The sequence below is a fragment of the Terrapene carolina genome, unplaced genomic scaffold, assembly GCF_002925995.2.
Source record: "Terrapene carolina triunguis isolate 2854851 unplaced genomic scaffold, T_m_triunguis-2.0 Scaffold85, whole genome shotgun sequence".
NCBI lineage: Eukaryota > Metazoa > Chordata > Testudines > Emydidae > Terrapene > Terrapene triunguis.
In genome coordinates, this window is record NW_020664436.1 from 40,892,669 (window position 1) to 40,910,540 (window position 17,872).

General features: G+C 42.9%; 1 protein-coding gene across 3 annotated transcripts in view; it reads left to right on the forward strand.

Moving 5' to 3' along the window:
* The window catches only part of LRP11 (LDL receptor related protein 11), an 82,868-nt gene that overhangs the window by 27,997 nt on the left and 36,999 nt on the right, over window positions 1-17,872 (forward strand). For 2 of the 3 annotated variants that reach the window (XM_024200294.3, XM_024200286.3), the window contains exons 5-8: window positions 5,528-5,734; window positions 6,693-6,863; window positions 9,082-9,138; window positions 12,685-12,783. In XM_024200294.3, coding sequence (XP_024056062.2) covers window positions 5,528-5,734; window positions 6,693-6,863; window positions 9,082-9,138; window positions 12,685-12,783 — 534 coding nt within the window. Of the gene's footprint in view, window positions 1-5,527; window positions 5,735-6,692; window positions 6,864-9,081; window positions 9,139-12,684; window positions 12,784-13,594; window positions 15,284-17,872 lie in introns of those variants that run through there. The other variant, XM_024200279.3, reaches the window with a different exon arrangement.

A 17,872-nucleotide genomic window follows, 5' to 3' on the forward strand; every position in this document is an offset into this window, starting at 1 on the left:
AGTAGTTTGATTTTAGTTAAATCGAATATGTGCAATCGATATTAGAAAGTCGAACGTATGTGTCTACACTAAGGACAGTAATTCGACTTTGTCAGTCCACACTACCAGGGAAAGCGTCGACATTGGAAGCAGTGCACTGTGGGCAGCTATCCCACAGTTCCCGCAGTCCCCGCCGCCCATTGGAATTCTGGGTCGATCCTCCAATGCCTTCTGGGTAAAAAAATGTGGCGAGGGTGCTTTTGGGTAACTGTCGTCATCCGTCAGTCACTACCGCCCTCCCTCCCTCCCTCCCTGAAAGCGCCGGCGGGAAATCAGTTCGCGCACTTTTTGATCAGTGACAGCGCGGACGCCACAGCACTGCGATCATGGATCCCGCTGCGACCATCGCTGCAGTTGTGGCCGTTCTCAACACCTCGCAGTTTATCATACACCTTTCCCTGAGGCAGATGCAGAGAAATCAGGCGAGGAGGCTACGGCACCGGCGTGAGGGCCTGAAGTCGGAGAGTAGCACAGAGCTGTCAGAAACCACGAGCCCCAGCGCCCAGGACATCACTGTGGCAATGGGGCATGTGGATTTTGTTGAACGGCGATTCTGGGCCCCGGAAACAAGCATGGACTGGTGGGACCGCATAGTGCTTCAGGTCTGGGATGAATCCCAGTGGCTGCGAAACTTTCGCATGCGGAAGGGGACTTTCCTCGAACTTTGTGAGTTGCTGTCCCCTGCCCTGAAGCGCAAGGACACCCGCATGCGAGCAGCCCTGACTGTCCAGAAGCGAGTGGCCATAGCCCTCTGGAAGCTTGCAATGCCGGACAGCTACCGGTCAGTCGCGAACCACTTTGGCGTGGGCAAATCTACCGTGGGGGTTGTTGTCCTGCAAGTAGCCAAGGCAATCGTCAAGGTACTGCTGTCAAAGGTAGTGACCCTGGGAAACGCGCAGGCCATCATAGATGGCTTCGCTGCGATGGGATTCCCAAACTGCGGTGGGGCTATAGATGGGACTCACATCCCTATCCTGGGACCGGGCCACCAGGCCAGCCAGTACATCAATAGAAAGGGCTACTTTTCAATGGTGCTGCAAGCACTGGTGGACCATCGGGGACGGTTTACAAACATCTACGTCGGATGGCCGGGCAAGGTTCATGACGCTCGCGTGTTCAGGAACTCTGGTCTGTTTAGACGGCTGCAGGAAGGCATTTACTTCCCGGACCACAAGATAACTGTTGGGGATGTGGAGATGCCTACAGTGATCCTCGGGGACCCAGCCTACCCGCTAATGCCCTGGCTCATGAAGCCCTATACTGGGGCCCTGGACACTGCACAAGAACTCTTCAACTACCGGCTGAGCAAGTGCAGAATGGTGGTGGAGTGTGCTTTTGGCCGTCTCAAGGGGAGATGGAGAAGCTTACTGACTCGCTGTGATCTCAGCGAAACCAATATCCCCATCGTTATTGCAGCTTGCTGTGTGCTCCACAATCTCTGTGAGAGCAAGGGGGAGACCTTTATGTCGGGGTGGGAGGTTGAGGCAAACAGCCTGGCTGCTGATTACGCCCAGCCAGACAGCCGGGCGATTAGAAGAGCCCAGCGGGACGCGCTGTGCATACGGGAGGCTTTGAAAGCCAGTTTCAAGGCTGAGCAGGGTACCCAGTGACTTTTAAGTTTGTGGACACAGAAGCTGAACTTGCCCCCGTTTCTTTACCCAGTTGCCGTCGACTATCCTCTCCAGTTACATACCCCATTCCCAAAAAATAAAATCTGTTCTGTTTTGTTAATGGACACCGTTGTCTTTATTACTGTTTTCGCGGGAATGTTTTAAACCTGGGACGCAGACTGTGGCGGGGGGCGGGTTTAGTGTTGTGATGCAAATGATGCTTCTAAACTCCAGGAATGACAGGCTCCGCGGTGGTGGACTGGTTGTTTCAACGGAGCCTGCCAGCCGTCCTGGGCGGGACTGCGTGTATGTGTCGGCTATGTGACTGTCTTGCAGGGGGAGGAGGGTTACAGATCCCCTGCTGCGCGGCTCTGTGATCCAGGGTAAGGACCGCTGCATAAGATCTGTAACTGCCCTCCCCCGCCACCAAGTCACAGAGCAACACCACCACCCCCACCACACAGAACATGAAAACCACCTCCCAGACTGACCAGGATAACTAGTCACTGCACTGTATATGTGCCCTGCTGCTGGACCTGCCCCCTGCTAAAGGTGACTGTCCTGTCCAATTACCAAGCCCCTTCCCCCCCCTTCAGACATCCTCTCATCTAAAAGAAGAGGATGGAAACAATAATGAACAAAAACGTATTTTTTATTAACAACCGCACATGGAACGGGGGGGGTGAAACTTGGACGGGGTCTTGTGTGAGGCGGGTAGGAAAGGACTTTTCAAACTTTGGAGAATGAGAGCCTTCTAGTGGTAGAGCAGTCCGCAGGGGTGGAGTGAAATTTTTCACGGCCCCTTCCGCCCCTCCGTGTTTGGACTTTGGGTGAGGGGGGTATGGGACTTGGTGGCGGGGCAGGGCAGTTAGAGAGAGACTGCAGCGGGGCTCTCTCCTCCTGCCTCCGGTCCTGCAGAACATCCACAAGGCGGCGGAGCGTGTCCGTTTGCTCCCTCATTAGTCCAAGCAGCATTTGAGTAGCCTGCCTGTCCTCCTGTCGCCACCTCTCCTCCCGTTCCATGTTTGCCCGGTGCATTTGGGACAAGTTCTCCCTCCACTGTGTCTGCTGGGCTGCCTGTGCTCGGGAGCATGCCATTAGTTCAGCAAACATGTCTTCCCGTGTCCTCTTCTTCCTCCTCCTAATGTGCGCTAGCCTCTGGGCAGATGTGGCTGTGGGAATTGGAAAAAGGGAGTGAATTCCTGAGACAGATCAATGTATCTGTGAACAGAGAACATAGTCTTTCTCTGTGACCAAGACCATGCAGAGCACCTATCACACGCGCACTGAGGACAAGGTCGAATTTTCGGCCCTCGCCTACCGTGCCTGCGGTCTTGCTGTGGCGAGCTGAGGAGCAGGGCAGGACACCGGACTTTGTCTAGCTGTCAAACATGGTAAGCCGTAGACTTGTGGCTGCTTAAAACTTTAAGAGTGGCACTGGCCTCCTTTCGCATAGAAAGCAATGCGAGTCTCTGCTGGCAGCAATCCTGCAAGCATGAACTCTGGCCCTGTCCCACCCCCTCGCGGCTGTAAACCGCGTGGCTGTAAACCGGCGGTTGCAGTTCTGTAAAGGGACGGGCAAGCAGTCCCAATACTAACTTTCCCCTACCTAATTCACAGCAGGGAGTCATGCCAGACATCACCCTCCTGAAGGTCTCTGAGAGCCAGAAGGAGCGGATGCTTCGTGACAGCCTGCAGAAACCGGGGCCATTTGCTGCATTGCTCTGCAAGGCCATGATCCCCGAGTACCTGCTGGCGTTGTGGCAGGGAAACGTCTCATACCACGGGGGGCCTAACAAGCTCTCCCTGCCCAGGAACCTGCTCATGAGGCTTGAAAAACACCTGCAGGAGACCTATGAGGAGTTCTCCCCGGAGGATGTCGCCTCTATCCCCGGATACATTGACCAGTTTTTGGGTTAGGTGCCCTTGGAGGGACAGAAGAGTGCAGCGTTTTGGGCATTATAATCATGAAGCGGACATTGTGAAATTTTTTGAAAATAGACTATATATTGAAGCGCCCACAGACTAATCATGATACACTTTGCACAGATTCCCGTTTTGTTGGACTTTCCTGTTTACATGTTTTGAAGCACTTTACCCACTGTTAATATTTTAAATCTTCCTGTTTTGTTGTAAATAAATGTTTACATGTTTTAAAGCACTTTACCTATTGTTAATATTTGAAATATGCCAGTTATGTTATAAATAAATGTTTAGATATTTAAAACACTGCTTGATCCTTCCCCTGAATCTGTGTCTGGGATAACGGCTGGGGAGGGTTGGTAGGGGATCTCTGTGAGGGTGATGAAGAGCTCCTGGCTGTCGGGCAAATCAGCGCTGTCGACTGCCTCGTCCTCCTCATCTCCTTCCTCCTCTTCCCCGTCCCCTGAGGAACCGGCCGCGGACAATATCCCATCCTCAGAGTCCACGGTCAGGGGTGGGGTAGTGGTGGTGGCCGCACCTAGGATGGAATGCAGTGCCTCGTAGAAACGGGATGTGTGGGGCTGGGATCCGGAGCGTCCGTTTGCCTCTTTGGTCTTCTGGTAGCCTTGTCTCAGCTCCTTGATTTTCACGCGGCACTGCGTTGCATCCCGGCTGTATCCTCTCTCTGCCATGGCTTTAGAGATCTTCTCATAGGTCTTTGCATTCCGTCTTTTGGAGCACAGCTCGGAAAGCATGGACTCATCTCCCCACACAGCGATGAGATCCAAGACTTCCCGATCAGTCCATGCTGGGGCCCTCTTTCTAGTCTGAGATTGCACGGCCATCTCTGCTGGAGAGCTCTGCATCGTTGCCACTGCTGCTGAGCTCGCCACGGTGTCAAAACAGAAACTGCGATTCAAACTGCCCAGACAGGAAAAGGAATTCAAATTTTCCCGGGGTGTGGCTGGTCAGAGCATCCGAGCTCGGACTGCTGTCCAGAGCGTCAGAGTGGTGCACTGTGGGATAGCTCCCGGAGCTATTACCGTCGAATTCCATCCACACCTAGCCTAATTCGACATGGCCATGTCGAATTTAGCGCTACTCCTCTCGTTGGGGAGGTTTACAGAAATCGATTTAAAGAGAGCTCTATGTCGAACTAAATAGCTTTGTGGTGTGGACGGGTGCAGGGTTAATTCGATATAACGGCGCTAAATTCGACATAAAAGCCTAGTGTAGACCAGGCCTAAGATTGATTGATTTGTTGTGGTTTTTGTGGCTGAAATGCTTAGACAGTTCTTCAGAGATGTGCTACCCATTTTGTGAAATAATTATAGGTTGACTATGGGATGCTAGCTTTAAACTTCTATAGTCTTAATCTACATTTTACAATAAAGTGAAAAGCAAGATCATTACATGTAGATTATTGTATTTTAGTTTTATATACTAGCGCTGCAAAAACAGACATTAAAAGTTAATTTTATAATTATATCACATCACAGGGCGACCCATGGGATGTTTTCTCAGTTTAAGGGGAGGTTAGCAGAAAACATAGGAGAGCAGAGAATCCTAAATCCAAAGAATTGGTTATTGTTGGTAGCAGATTTGCTCAGTAATGACAATGGTGAGATTAAGGAAAGCCTCATTTGATTCATTGCTGTAGCCATACATTGTTCACTCTGAGTTGTCACTTTTAAGAACATAACTCTTTTCAAGGGATTATCTAGTGGGGAGCTATGCATCTAAATCCTCTGTAACTCTGAAAATTTAGAGTCAGCATCTCAGAAGGCAAAGAAAAACTGTCATATAATAGGGGTCAGAATGCTGAGTGGTATCAGAATCTGATAAACATGTTAAAACTCCCCCATGCCAAATTCTGCCATCTTTACTATCACAAAACTCCCATTCACTTTAATTCCATACAAAAATAATTATTGTTTTTATTTCCATTAATTCAGTCAGTCCTGGCCGAAAGACAGTAACTCATGCAGCTATCAGCACTGCCCAGCAAAGGATCGTAGGACTGACTAAAGATGCAGACAACTCTGTGGAAAACACCCAGAAAAACACTATAAGAAATCAACCACTACTTTCACTTGATGCAGACAAGTCTAACCAATCACTCTCTCAGGGACCAAAGAAACAAATCAGTGGGTTTATGCCAGGTAAGAATAAAAAAAAGAAACAGTTTCAGTTAGTCAGTCTTTATTAACCAAAAAAAGCACCTTTTATTATAGATGGCACCTAGTCAAAAGTAAAGTCTTGCAAATGTAGGTAATGTGGGGGAAATTGTAGGAGGTTAATAATTATATCTAAATATTTACCTTTAAAGTTTGCCAGGCATCATTTCTAGCAGTTGGTGAAAAGAAAAGAAAAATTCCAAAATGCTAGAAATACTGTCTAACCAGTTTAGAGGCAAACAGTACAAAACACTCAAAGAGAGCAAATATGGAAAACTTCTGCTGTGGGCTCTGCTGTTATTTATATAGCAACATCAACATGTTAGGCAGTTTACAGGCACGTAGGAAAATAGTTTCAATGGAACTTCATACATAGGAAGGTACTACTTTGTGTGAGGAAGGGTGATAGAATCTGCCCCGATGTGAACTGAGAGAAGGAAATTCTTTGTTATGATCTCTTCCCTTTTTAGAACTGCACTTTTAAGAGTACGACTAGCTGATGTAAATGTAGAGAAGGTTCAGTGTCTGATGTAGGACAGTCTTTTGTGACACCTTTGTATTTCTACCAGTGGAGACCAAAAAAAAAAACCAAAAAACTCCAAACCCCCACATACTGTTGCCTTAGTAGGCAAAGCGGCTTTTGTGAAGAAGAATATCACTGTTGGAAGTTACAGAACACTATCTTAGCAAAAGCTACAGAAGCTGCAGTGAAATCAGACCTTTCAATGCAGTCAAAGCATAGGTAGTTCCCTTGCCAGGAAGCTGAAACAATCCAATATGGTTAACAAATTAAATTAACTAGAGCCTTTTATTAAAGAATAAGTTACAACTACACAGAGTACAAGATCCTCACATTTTAATGGATTTTTAATGTTTAGATGTGAGCTTGGCTTCCAGAGATACATCTGATTAGAAATATGGTTTTCTTTTCTTGTTGCAACAGAGCAGTGCTTAGTGCCCCCCGCTGCTGGCCCTTGTAAAGGGCACTTCCCTCGCTGGCACTTTGATATTTCTTCAGGCACTTGCCTACATTTCATCTATGGTGGCTGCAAAGGGAATGAAAACAACTTCCTTCAAGAATCTGACTGCCTCAGTGAATGTGTAGAAATTCATGGTAAAAATGACCTCCGTTGGGAATAAGGGAATATATCTTTATAAAGGGTTTTATTTATTTATATTTGCTCCAGCAGTGTAAAATGAACTCTACAACAAAGGCTCTTTAGAGGAATAACTTAAAATTCGCTATTCTGCCTGAAGTCCTTTTACCTCTTACATTTATTACTAACACCGAAGATTATAACTGAAAGTTAGAGGAAAATGGAATGGTAGCTTTTATTCAGTTGGTTTCCTTTGTGCTATTGTCCACACTTCTGTATTGACAGTGTCAGTGTTTACCTCTGCCCAATCAGTTTCTTGGTCAGCTTCCCATGTTAGCATGTGCCTTTCACACACAAAAAGAGGAAATGGAAAAACATTTCTAAAAACGGGAAACTGATTATAAAACCACAGAAATTGGTGTGGGAAGTCAGGAGCAGGAATAGCACTTGAAACTACTTTTAACTCACTTTTCTTTAAGTGGGCAAGATTTCCAGCTGACTGTCTTTCTTTAATTCTTGTGCTTTTACCGTTACTTTTTTATAAGTTTCAGTTAGAATTTAAACTCATTTCCGTTAAAGTTAAACATTTCCTTGTAGAATAGAATCTCACTGATCCACTAACCCAGTACTTTTAACTAAACCCATGGTAATCTCTGCCCATATCTCAGCATTGTTATAATAGCTTAAATTTCCAGACTTCATCACTCTCACAGCATATGCTACAGCACATTTACTAGTATGCTAATATAAGAGTAACATAACTGGATGATACTTATCAAAATAATTGAAAGCAAGTGCATTTTGTGATAAAGTAGTCTTGAAGCAAATAAACCTACTGTGCAAGGATCAGTAATAACAATGGGTCTGCAGGGCACTCATGTACAGTTAGCAAGGTTCTGCAGTATCTCTTCATGTCCCATGTTGGGAAGTCTGTGCTGATGAGGTACTGATAAAAATCTAAATCTCAGCACATTGGGGTTTTGGGCTTAAAAACGTCAATTATAAAAAACGATCAATTATTGCACCTGTAAGAAATACAGGCTTGGCAGACAAGTACACATTTTTGGGATGAGATGTTTCTTTAAGACAAGTGTTGCTTTTTTCTGAAGAATTTTGAATAAATCCAGTAATACTCTGACACAAAATATTTACATGAAGCTGTGTGGTGTGAGCATCTCAGCCTCAAATAATTTGAGCCTAAAGTCCTAGGTAGCAAACTCAAAGCACTGAAACTTAGTCTAATCTACCTTGTGTTTGCTAGTACTGATGTGTTTCTATTGGTTTAGTGAGAAGAATCAATTACATGATAGTCCCTTATTACAAAAAATCCCAATAGTGACCAGCCTTGTGGTGATGTCATATAGGGGAATGATGGTAAATTTTGTTTCTGGGCTTGGTGTCCTTCCTGGCTGAAAAGAGTGCCTTGATTGCACAATAGGGTCCCTCCAGCCTTCTCTTAACCTCCATAAATTTATCCAGTTCTCTTTAAGTCCATTAATGGCTATTAGCCAGGATGGGTAAGGAATGGTGTCCCTAGCCTCTGTTTGTCAGAGGATGGAGATGGATGGCAGGAGAGAGATCACTTGATCATTGCCTGTTGGTCCACTCCCTCTGGGGCACCTGGCATTTGCCACTGTCGGTAGACAGGATACTGGGCTAGATGGACCTTTGGTCTGACCCGGTACGGCCGTTCTTATGTTCCAGCCACCTGATGAGTGGCACTGTTAAGCTTTCAAGGAAACTTCTTCAGTCCTCTGCTTGAAAGATTGTAGCTTCAGTGTTGGCACAGGCAGAGTTAAAGGAGTAAATCCAATCAAGGAAAGAAGGACCCAGTCTTCAATGAGGATAAAAAAGTACTAACACTGAGGAGAGCTAAGGATAGTGTGAGTAGAAGCCATTCAGGCTTCCTCACACAGATCTACAAATGTACTTCTGTGTAATAAACAACACTCCCATTTTAGTATAGGTCCTCTCCTGAGTTGGCATGCCAAATTCTCTAGTGGTTCTCTCAGCTGGTCCACAGGTACATCATGTTTACGCCTGCGAATAACTAGATGAGGCCCACCAAGCTAATTTTACTTGTGAGCTCAATCAAATTGATAGTATGTCTCCCAGGTGTTGCAAAGGTAGTGTTTATGAACCACTGTGCCTCAAATATATTAAAATGAAGTCTTAATCTCAACCAATGAGACTTTCTTTGCAAAATATGATTTTTTTAAATATATTCATTAACAGGTGCAATTTCACAACAGACTGCAACGGATCCGTCATCTCAGTCCAATTCAGAGCCAGGTTTGACTTGTTTTTAAATAATTGTTTTGTATATTGTCACAAAATTATAGGCGAGGGAAGGTAAATGAAGTGGTTTAATAGATGCTATGGTTGGAAGTTGACACTAGGCAAAAATCAAACTAGAAATAAGTGCAAATTTTAATAGCAAGGGTAATTAACTATTGGAACAGCTTACATGAGGATGTGGTACATTCTCCGTCACTTTGAATCTTTACATCAAGAGTGGCAGTCCTTCAGTGGTATGCGCTAGTTCAGTGGTTCTTAACCTTTACTGCAGCCTGCACCCCTTTAGTTCTCAAAATACGTTCTCGCACCCCTTATCAAAAATCGTTGAAGTAGGTCAGTTCTTTAAACCTAGATATATTTTTTTGTATATTACAGTAATTGTTAAATGTATAATGTTAATAAATACATACGTTTGATTAAACAAAGTAGTTGTACTTACGTGCCTGTGTTTAATTTGTGTTTTCGATGATTTACGTTCTAAAAAAATCTGGCATGTTTCGCACCCCCAGAAAGGGCATCTCACACCCCCAGGTGGTGCGTGCACCCCAGGTTAAGAACCACTGCTCTAGTTCAACCATAAGTTATGGACTTGATGCAGAAATTATTGGGGTAAATTCTGTGGACTGTTATGCAGAAGGTCAGCCCTGGAAATCAGAATGGCACCTGCTGATCTTAATCTATGAAGAGAAGAGATTTTCTTTATGATAAGAGTTTGCAGGAAGCAGATTCTTACTCTTCCCTTTAAATTACAATGATCGTTAACACTACTGGGGACATGTCACCCTTCCCTTCTCCCCTCCACTAGTGAGCTCCCTATCAGTGATCTTGCCTCTGGGTACTAAGATATTGGATAAATGAATCTCTTTGCTACATGTGCTCAGATACTATAGTGATGGACAGCAATATAAAACTCTATGATTAAACCGATCATTAATGTGTCTGACTGGACTAACTGTGGTGTGGATTATTTAGGACCCTGTCTTCACTACATGAATTACCTGTTAACCACGGGCTAACTCATTGTCCCTACGCTCCCTCCCCAATTGGTGTTGGAAATAGTTAGACCACAAAGTAGACAAAGCTTGTGATAAAAAAGATATTTGACACCTTGTGCAAAGAGCACACTTTCTGTAACAGGGTCATGGCTTGGCTCTGTCTACACTAGTGCCCAAAACATTTTCACTGTCATTGAGATCAAATTCTGGGGGACTGGCTGGGAACAGTGGTCAAAAGGAGATAACTTTCCCTCTGTAGACACACCCTCTGAATTGTGTGATTCACACACTTTCTCCTCAAGAGACCAAACACATCACTTCTGCATTGCAGCTAAGTTGCTGTCCTAAAGCTGCTTTCCAGTGTGGTGCTCACAATTGGCTGCCTATTGTGGCGCTATTACATTTGTGAGGTAGTGTCATAAAAGTTTGCTTGCAGCTAAGCAAATTGGAATGGCAAGCTGGCTGTGGGCAGCAACAGCAGCTCTAGCAATCACAGTCTGTGTCGGAGGCCTGAGTTTAGGAATGCCCCCAAGACTTTCACTTCCCAGGATTCTGGGTGTATAAGTCACCGTAAAAACTTTGCATTCCTCAGGTTTAGTGTCTCTCACTGTGTCCCAACTGGCCTATGCCAACTGCCTTGCTGCACTGTTTGGTGAGGGAATTACAACCCTTGATTGAATCCCCAAGCCATTACTTTACTATGCTTCTGAGGCACACAACAGCAGGAACCACAACTTAAATTTATAACCAATTTATCTTATATAAAAGCACACTGTATTGGGCACACGCTAAAAAAATAAAGTGAGAGTCATAAAGTATAAATGTTAACTCCAGACAGGCTTTAGACTAATAGTACTAAATGTACAGCTAGACAAGCAATAAGCTGAAGTACACATTATGTCACATCAGGAAAAAAAATCCTTGCTCAGACTCAGTGCTCCTAAGTTATCTCAGCAAAACTGTCACCCAGCTTGTTAGCTCAGGGTCATACGTCCATGCAGGACTCGGGGGAATGCATTTCAAGACCCAGGAAGAGACTGTGCTAGGGTGAATGATTTGTTTCAAAGGAAAACCAGATTCCTTTGTTCTTCAAAAATCTACACACACACTTTGTATGAAAGCACTACAGTTGCCCATTGTATCTTGTTCAAAAACCTGTTTGGAGTTGCCTCGTCTTTTTTTCCAGCCCACAACAGATATGGACACTAAGCAGTATTAGCTTTGATTGGCTTTGCCCGGCCTATATTAATAGCCATTTTCTTAATGATCCTACAACATGTTTTGTGATGGGTCTGTGTTGTTCCCCCAAATTCTCCCACTTTTGTCCATACACATTCAGCCATGTTTGCTAGATGAACCTCTATAAGCTGTTGGCACTAAAACTTGCCTTGTCTTGGCATGATAGAAATTTGAAAATATTCATCCTTTAGATCAAAAGTGAGGATGTTGATGGATCTAGGCTACATCTACACTATGGAGTCTATATCAGCCTAGCTATGGCAGCATAGCCCTCTAGCGTAGATACAGCCTACACTAGCAGAAGTTTTTCTGCTGCTGTAGGAACACTATCTCCCCAAATGACATTCTCTATGCCAACTGAAGCATTTTTCTGTTGACATAGTTGCATCTACGCGGGGGTTTTGTCGGCATAGCTTGTGGTTTTTTTCCACACCCCTGACTGACACAGCTATGCCAGTATAAGTTGTTAGTGTAGACTAAACTGCAGCCTGTCACTTTCATTAAGTCACCCTGCTACTGCATCACAGATTACATAAAATTGCAAAGCCGTGAGAGGAGACTATGGGCTGAATTCTGTAGAACCTGTGCAAGCAAATCTGCTATTAGGAATAGGCCAACCACCTCCTCAACTTTAACAGTTCCTTAACAGCAATAAAACATGTGCTTTCTTTTCCCTTTACAGTCTAGAAAGAACACCATTTTATAGCAGCTCTTCTACATTAAGTTGAAGAGCCCAAATCAACACATCCACCCTCCTTAGAATACCTTTCCCACATATTTATAACCTCCTGAAAGTATTTAGATATAGTACTATAAGATTTGGATGTTGGAGACGGAGATGGGTCAGAGTTAAGGGTGTTTGTGGGATCTAACTGAATTTTCTGACTTACAAAACTTGATTTTTTTTCAAAACTTTAACCAGAATTAGAAATGTCCTGGTTTTCAAGTATTTATAGCTCTCTTCTGTGGTGTTTTAACTGATATTTGGTTACATCCCTAACCACGTCTTAGTGAATTTTTTTTGTTTGGAACTTATATCTATCTCCTAGCCAGTACATAGTGAAATTACCGATGCATGGCTGAAGTTCGTTGTAGTTGGTGCATGATGTAGGGGGATTTTTCTTTGTAACTTAAGTTTTAAAAAAAATATTTCAAAACATATACGGATCAGCAGCTCTTAACCTGGAGTATGGTAAATTTATCCACTTGCACCTTGAGTAGATTGTCACATGACTCAGAGACAAATCTATTTCCTCAGTCACTGAATTGTAATATTGATCTCTCTCTCTTGCTTGATTTTATGCAGCTAATAGTTCCTCAGGGAAAAGGACAGATAAGAACGAAAATGGCATTGTTGTGTCAAAAAGTGATCAGGCTGCAGGGGGGCATCCAGTCCCAGAAACAGGTAAGACTGATATATATTTTAATCAACAGATTTTCTCTTGTTATTTCTGATCTTTAAAATCAGATCATCATCAGCTCAGCTCCAGCGGATCAAAGCAAGTTCGATATAACGCGGTTTCACCTATATAGGGGGATATGATAGAGGTATATAAAATCATGAGTGATGTGGAGAAAAAGGATAAGGAAAAGTTATTTACTTATTCCCATAATACAAGAACTAGGGGTCACCAAATGAAATTAATAGGCAGCAGGTTTAAAACAAATACAAGGAAGTTCTTCTTCACGCAGCGCACAGTCAACTTGTGGAACTCCTTACCTGAGGAGGTTGTGAAGGCTAGGACTATAACAGCGTTTAAAAGAGAACTGGATAAATTCATGGTGGTTAAGCCCATTAATGGCTATTAACCAGGATGGGTAAGGAATGGTGTCCCGAGCCTCTGTTTGACAGAGGATAGAGATGGATGGCAGGAGAGGGATCACTTGATCATTGCCTGTTAGGTCCACTCCCTCTGGGGCACCTAGCATTGGCCACTGTCGGTAGACAGGATACTGGGCTAGATGGACCTTTGGTCTGACTCGGTACGGCCGTTCTTATGTTCTTATAACGCAGTAAGATTTTTTTGGCTCCCGAGGACAGCGTTATATCGGGGTAGAGGTGTATGTCATAGTTTCCCAATGTAAGGTGCACAAGATAGTTCTGCATTACTTCAACCAGGCTGGGTGCTATTGCTTAAAAAATGCAAGAGAACTGTAATTCTTCCCCGCCCCATTTTTGGTATGTTAAAGTGTAAACTTTCTTAACCTCTCTTTAGGTGCTGTGCTACCCCTGGCTTTAGGCTTGGCCATCACTGCTTTGCTGCTGCTTATGGTTGCCTGTCGGCTGCGTTTGGTGAGACAGAAACTTAAAAAAGCTCGCCCCATTACATCTGAGGAGTCTGACTACCTCATAAATGGGATGTATCTATAAAGATGGGATTTAGGTTGCTTGTTTTCTCCACTTCGCAGTTTTCCATAAGCCTCTGCCTCCAGCAAATGACTCTCTCTTTAATAAGACTTCAAGCTTTAAAAAAAAAAACCTTCTAGAAATATCTCTTTAAAGTCTGCAAGGTGAGAAACCTGTTTGCCCCCTTTGGTTATATAGTAGGATTTTTCTATTAATTACCAAGTCCAATTAGTAATTTGGATTAAATCCTGCTGTGGTTTAAAAAAAAAAAAATCAATGCAGGCTATGCCTGAAAATAACCATGTTTTTATCCTATGCAGAAAATGCTGCAGGTTGGAGAGGCCACCACTGGATGGCAGAGTATCTTAGTCTTACACCTCATTTACTCCCATCCAGGAACACAGCTGGACATAGTTGTGTTTCATGTCTGACAGTAGCCCAGGATTAGAGTAATTGGGATACAGCGAATCAGGACAGATACACTGACAGAACTGTGTAGGAAAGCAGCTACAGTGTCAGTCAACACCTTGCCTTGCTCCTCACTGGTGTCAGAAGAGTTGCCCTCTAAAATATACACAGTGTTGTTCAGCATGTTAATTTACCATCTGAGGAAGATTTGCGCACCTGTTAAAAATGCAGCTTATGCACTGGAAATATTTTTGTCAGAGGTTTTTGTCTTTGTTAATTAATAGCAATCTGTATCTAAGCAAAGTGCCACCTTTTGAATTGCAGTTTTGATTTTTAAAAAGTATTCCCCATTCTGCATAGCTTAAATCCCTTTACAGCTAGGACTCAAAAATGCAAACACGTAACATTCCAATGAAAAATATCAGCACGTGTTTGGACCTACTCAGTGCCAACAGCACATGTGTGAGATCATGGGACTGTCCCCAACTGTCCCCTCCCCCAAAGCTCATAGCTTGTTCACCTTTTCCATCCCTAACCCAACACACAGAATTTCTAAAGAGATACATGCAATGACTTTGGTTTGTGCTTTAGCCTGGCCATACCTTTGTTAGAGAGGGCAGGATTTGTTCTATTCAGTGTTGTCAGTAGTAAGTGAAGTTAGTTCCAGCCAGTCTTACACAATTAGTGCTACTGCGGCTTCTACTTCAGTGGGCTTGATACTCAGGACTAAACTTTCCATATAAATACAGATGAGACGTTCCAGCTTCTGGAGAAATTTAAGAATCTTGTCAATTGAACCCTTAGCTCCCAGCAAAGCTTTAGTGGCTATCCCAATAAAAATTTCCTAGAACTAGAGCAAGTAATTGATGTGTGAATGAATTTAAAATGTGCTAACAGTAAAATGTGTTCAATACATGTTAAATATATACTGTGCTGCTTATCCTGTTTGTCTGAATGTGCAAGGGTGTTACATCCATCAAGTGTCCCAGTAAAAAAATCAAGACAGATGAGGTATGCATCTTTTTGTATGTCGTCCTTTGTATTTCAAGGAATTAAAGTCAATTTGAATATTGCTGTGGTATACAAATCACTAATCAAAAAGCCCATGATGTTCAAGTCTTGATTACCTTTATGAAAAATAATAGCGATAATAAACCTATTTTATTCTTAAATTTTTGCATTGTGTTCATTAGCAGTTAAAGTTTAAATTCTCATGTTAACATTGTCCTCACCAGACAGCTTGCATTTTCTGGAGGGAAGGAGAGATCAAACCATCATGTCAGTAGTCTGTTTCCCCCTTCCTAAACAGCATTAAAAGGGCCTGAAGTCTTTATTTCCCCAGAGTGGATTAATTTCAATCAAAGCAATTTAAATAATTGATTTTAATCATATTTTGCATTTATACATGTTAATTATTTTCCTGAAGAAAGGTTGATTTTTATCAGTAAGCAAGCAAGCATTAAGCCATGTTGATTTGCAACCTAATATAGTATTTACATTAAATTTGGTGCTTCTTTTTCGTAACCAGAAGGATGCACTATATCAATACACATTTAAACAATTTTATAGCTTAATTTATTCAAATTAATTTTTACATTTGTAGTATGTTAGGAAAGGGTGAATCATGCATTCCTTATTTACTAGACGATTGATTTTTTTTTTTTTTTTTTGTGTGATTTGTGTCAAACTCTATTTGGATGGAACAGAGACCTTTTGAACTTTTCCAAAACACACACACCAACAACAAATGATTAGGGAACTCACGTGGGAGACCCAACTTCAAGTCACTACTCGGAATTAGGCAGAGTAGAGGGCTTAAACCTGGGTCTGTTACAGCCCAGGCAAATAACTGCACCAGCAGGCTACCGTCACACTCTGCTATCTTAATCTCTCCTGCTGAAGCTGTTCCACTTTGTATATCTAATTAAATGGCCTATAGAAAGTCTCTTTTCCAATGACTAATTGTTGGGGCACTCAGCTGAGATGTTAAAGTGCCTACTCATTAAAATATTTAATTTATACAAAGTGGAACAGCTCCAACAGTAAAGACCCCAGAATAATAATAATGCTTCCTATCTCACAGGGGTGTTGTGAAGTGCGTTGAAATTACCAATGAAAAGTACTATATAAGAAATAGGTCATGTTATGCTTTTTTTGTAACTTAACCACAAAAGTCAATGTTTTTGTTTTGTTTTTATATATAGTTTTCTGGCAATGAGGGTGGTGTAGAGCTGGGGAGTGGGGGAGGAAAAATGCTGTGTTAACCTGCATCTCAAGGTCACATGGTGCTTTGGATGGGTCCCTCTTGGGTTGGATATTTTTCAGATCAAAATAAATTGAAAGGAACTATAAAAGAGGCATACATATCAAAAGCTAAGCAAGAGATCTTAGTACCACAACTTAGTACCTTGTCAACAAACATGTGGACAAGGGGATCCAGTGGACATAGTGTACTTAGATTTCCAGAAAGCCTTTGACAAGGTCCCTCACCAAAGGCTCTTACGTAAATTAAGTTGTCATCGGATAAGAGGGATGATCCTTTCATGGATTGAAAACTGGTTAGAAGACAGGGAATAAATGGTAAATTTTCAGAATGGAGAGGGGTAACTAGTGGTGTTCCCCAAGGGTTAGTCCTAGGACCAATCCTATTCAACTTATTTATAAATGATCTGGAGAAAGGGGTAAATAGTGAAGTGGCAAAGTTTGCAGATGATACTAAACTGCTCAAGATAGTTAGGACCAAAGCAGACTGTGAAGAACTTCAAAAAGATTTCACAAAACTAAGTGATTGGGCAACAAAATGCAAATGAAATTTAATGTGGATAAATGTAAAGTAATGCACAGGGGAAAAAAATAACACCAACTATACATACAATATGATGGGGGCTAATTTAGCTACAACTAATCAGGAAAGAGATCTTGGAGTCATCGTGGATAGTTCTCTGAAGACGTCCACGCAGTGTGCAGCAGCAGTCAAAAAAGCAAACAGGATGTTAGGAATCATTCAAAAAGGGACAGCGAATATCTTATTGCCCTTATATAATCCATGGTACGCCCACTTCTTGAATACTGCATACAGATGTGGTCTCCTCATCTCAAAAAAGATATACAGTCATTAGAAAAAGTTCAGAAAAGGGCAACTAAAATGATTAGGGGTTTGGAACGGGTCCCATACAAGGAGCAATTAAAGAGGGTAGGACTTTTCAGCTTGGAAAAGAGGAGACTAAGGGGGGATATGATAGAGGTATATAAAATCATGAGTGGTGTGGAGAAAGTGAATAAGGAAAAGTTATTTACTTGGTCCCATACGAACTATGGGCCATCAAATGAAATTAATGGGCAGCAGGTTTAAAACAAATAGAAGGAAGTTCTTCTTCACACAGAGCACAGTCAACCTGTGAAACTCCTTGCCTGAGGAGGTTGTGAAGGCTAGGACTATAACAGGGTTTAAAAGAGAACTAGATAAATTTATGGAGGTTAAGTCCATTAATGGCTATTAGCCAGGATGGGTAAGGAATGGTGTCCCTAGCCTCTGTTTGTCAGAGGGTGGAGATGGATGGCAGGAGAGAGATCACTTGATCATTACCTGTTAGGTTCACTTCATCTGGGGCACCTGGCATTGGCCACTGTCAGTAGACAGGATACTGGGCTGTATGGACCTTTGGTCTGACCCAGTATGGCCATTCTTATGTCCTTTCTCTCACCCCAGGCTCCACCACTTCAGAGTTTGTTTCTCTCA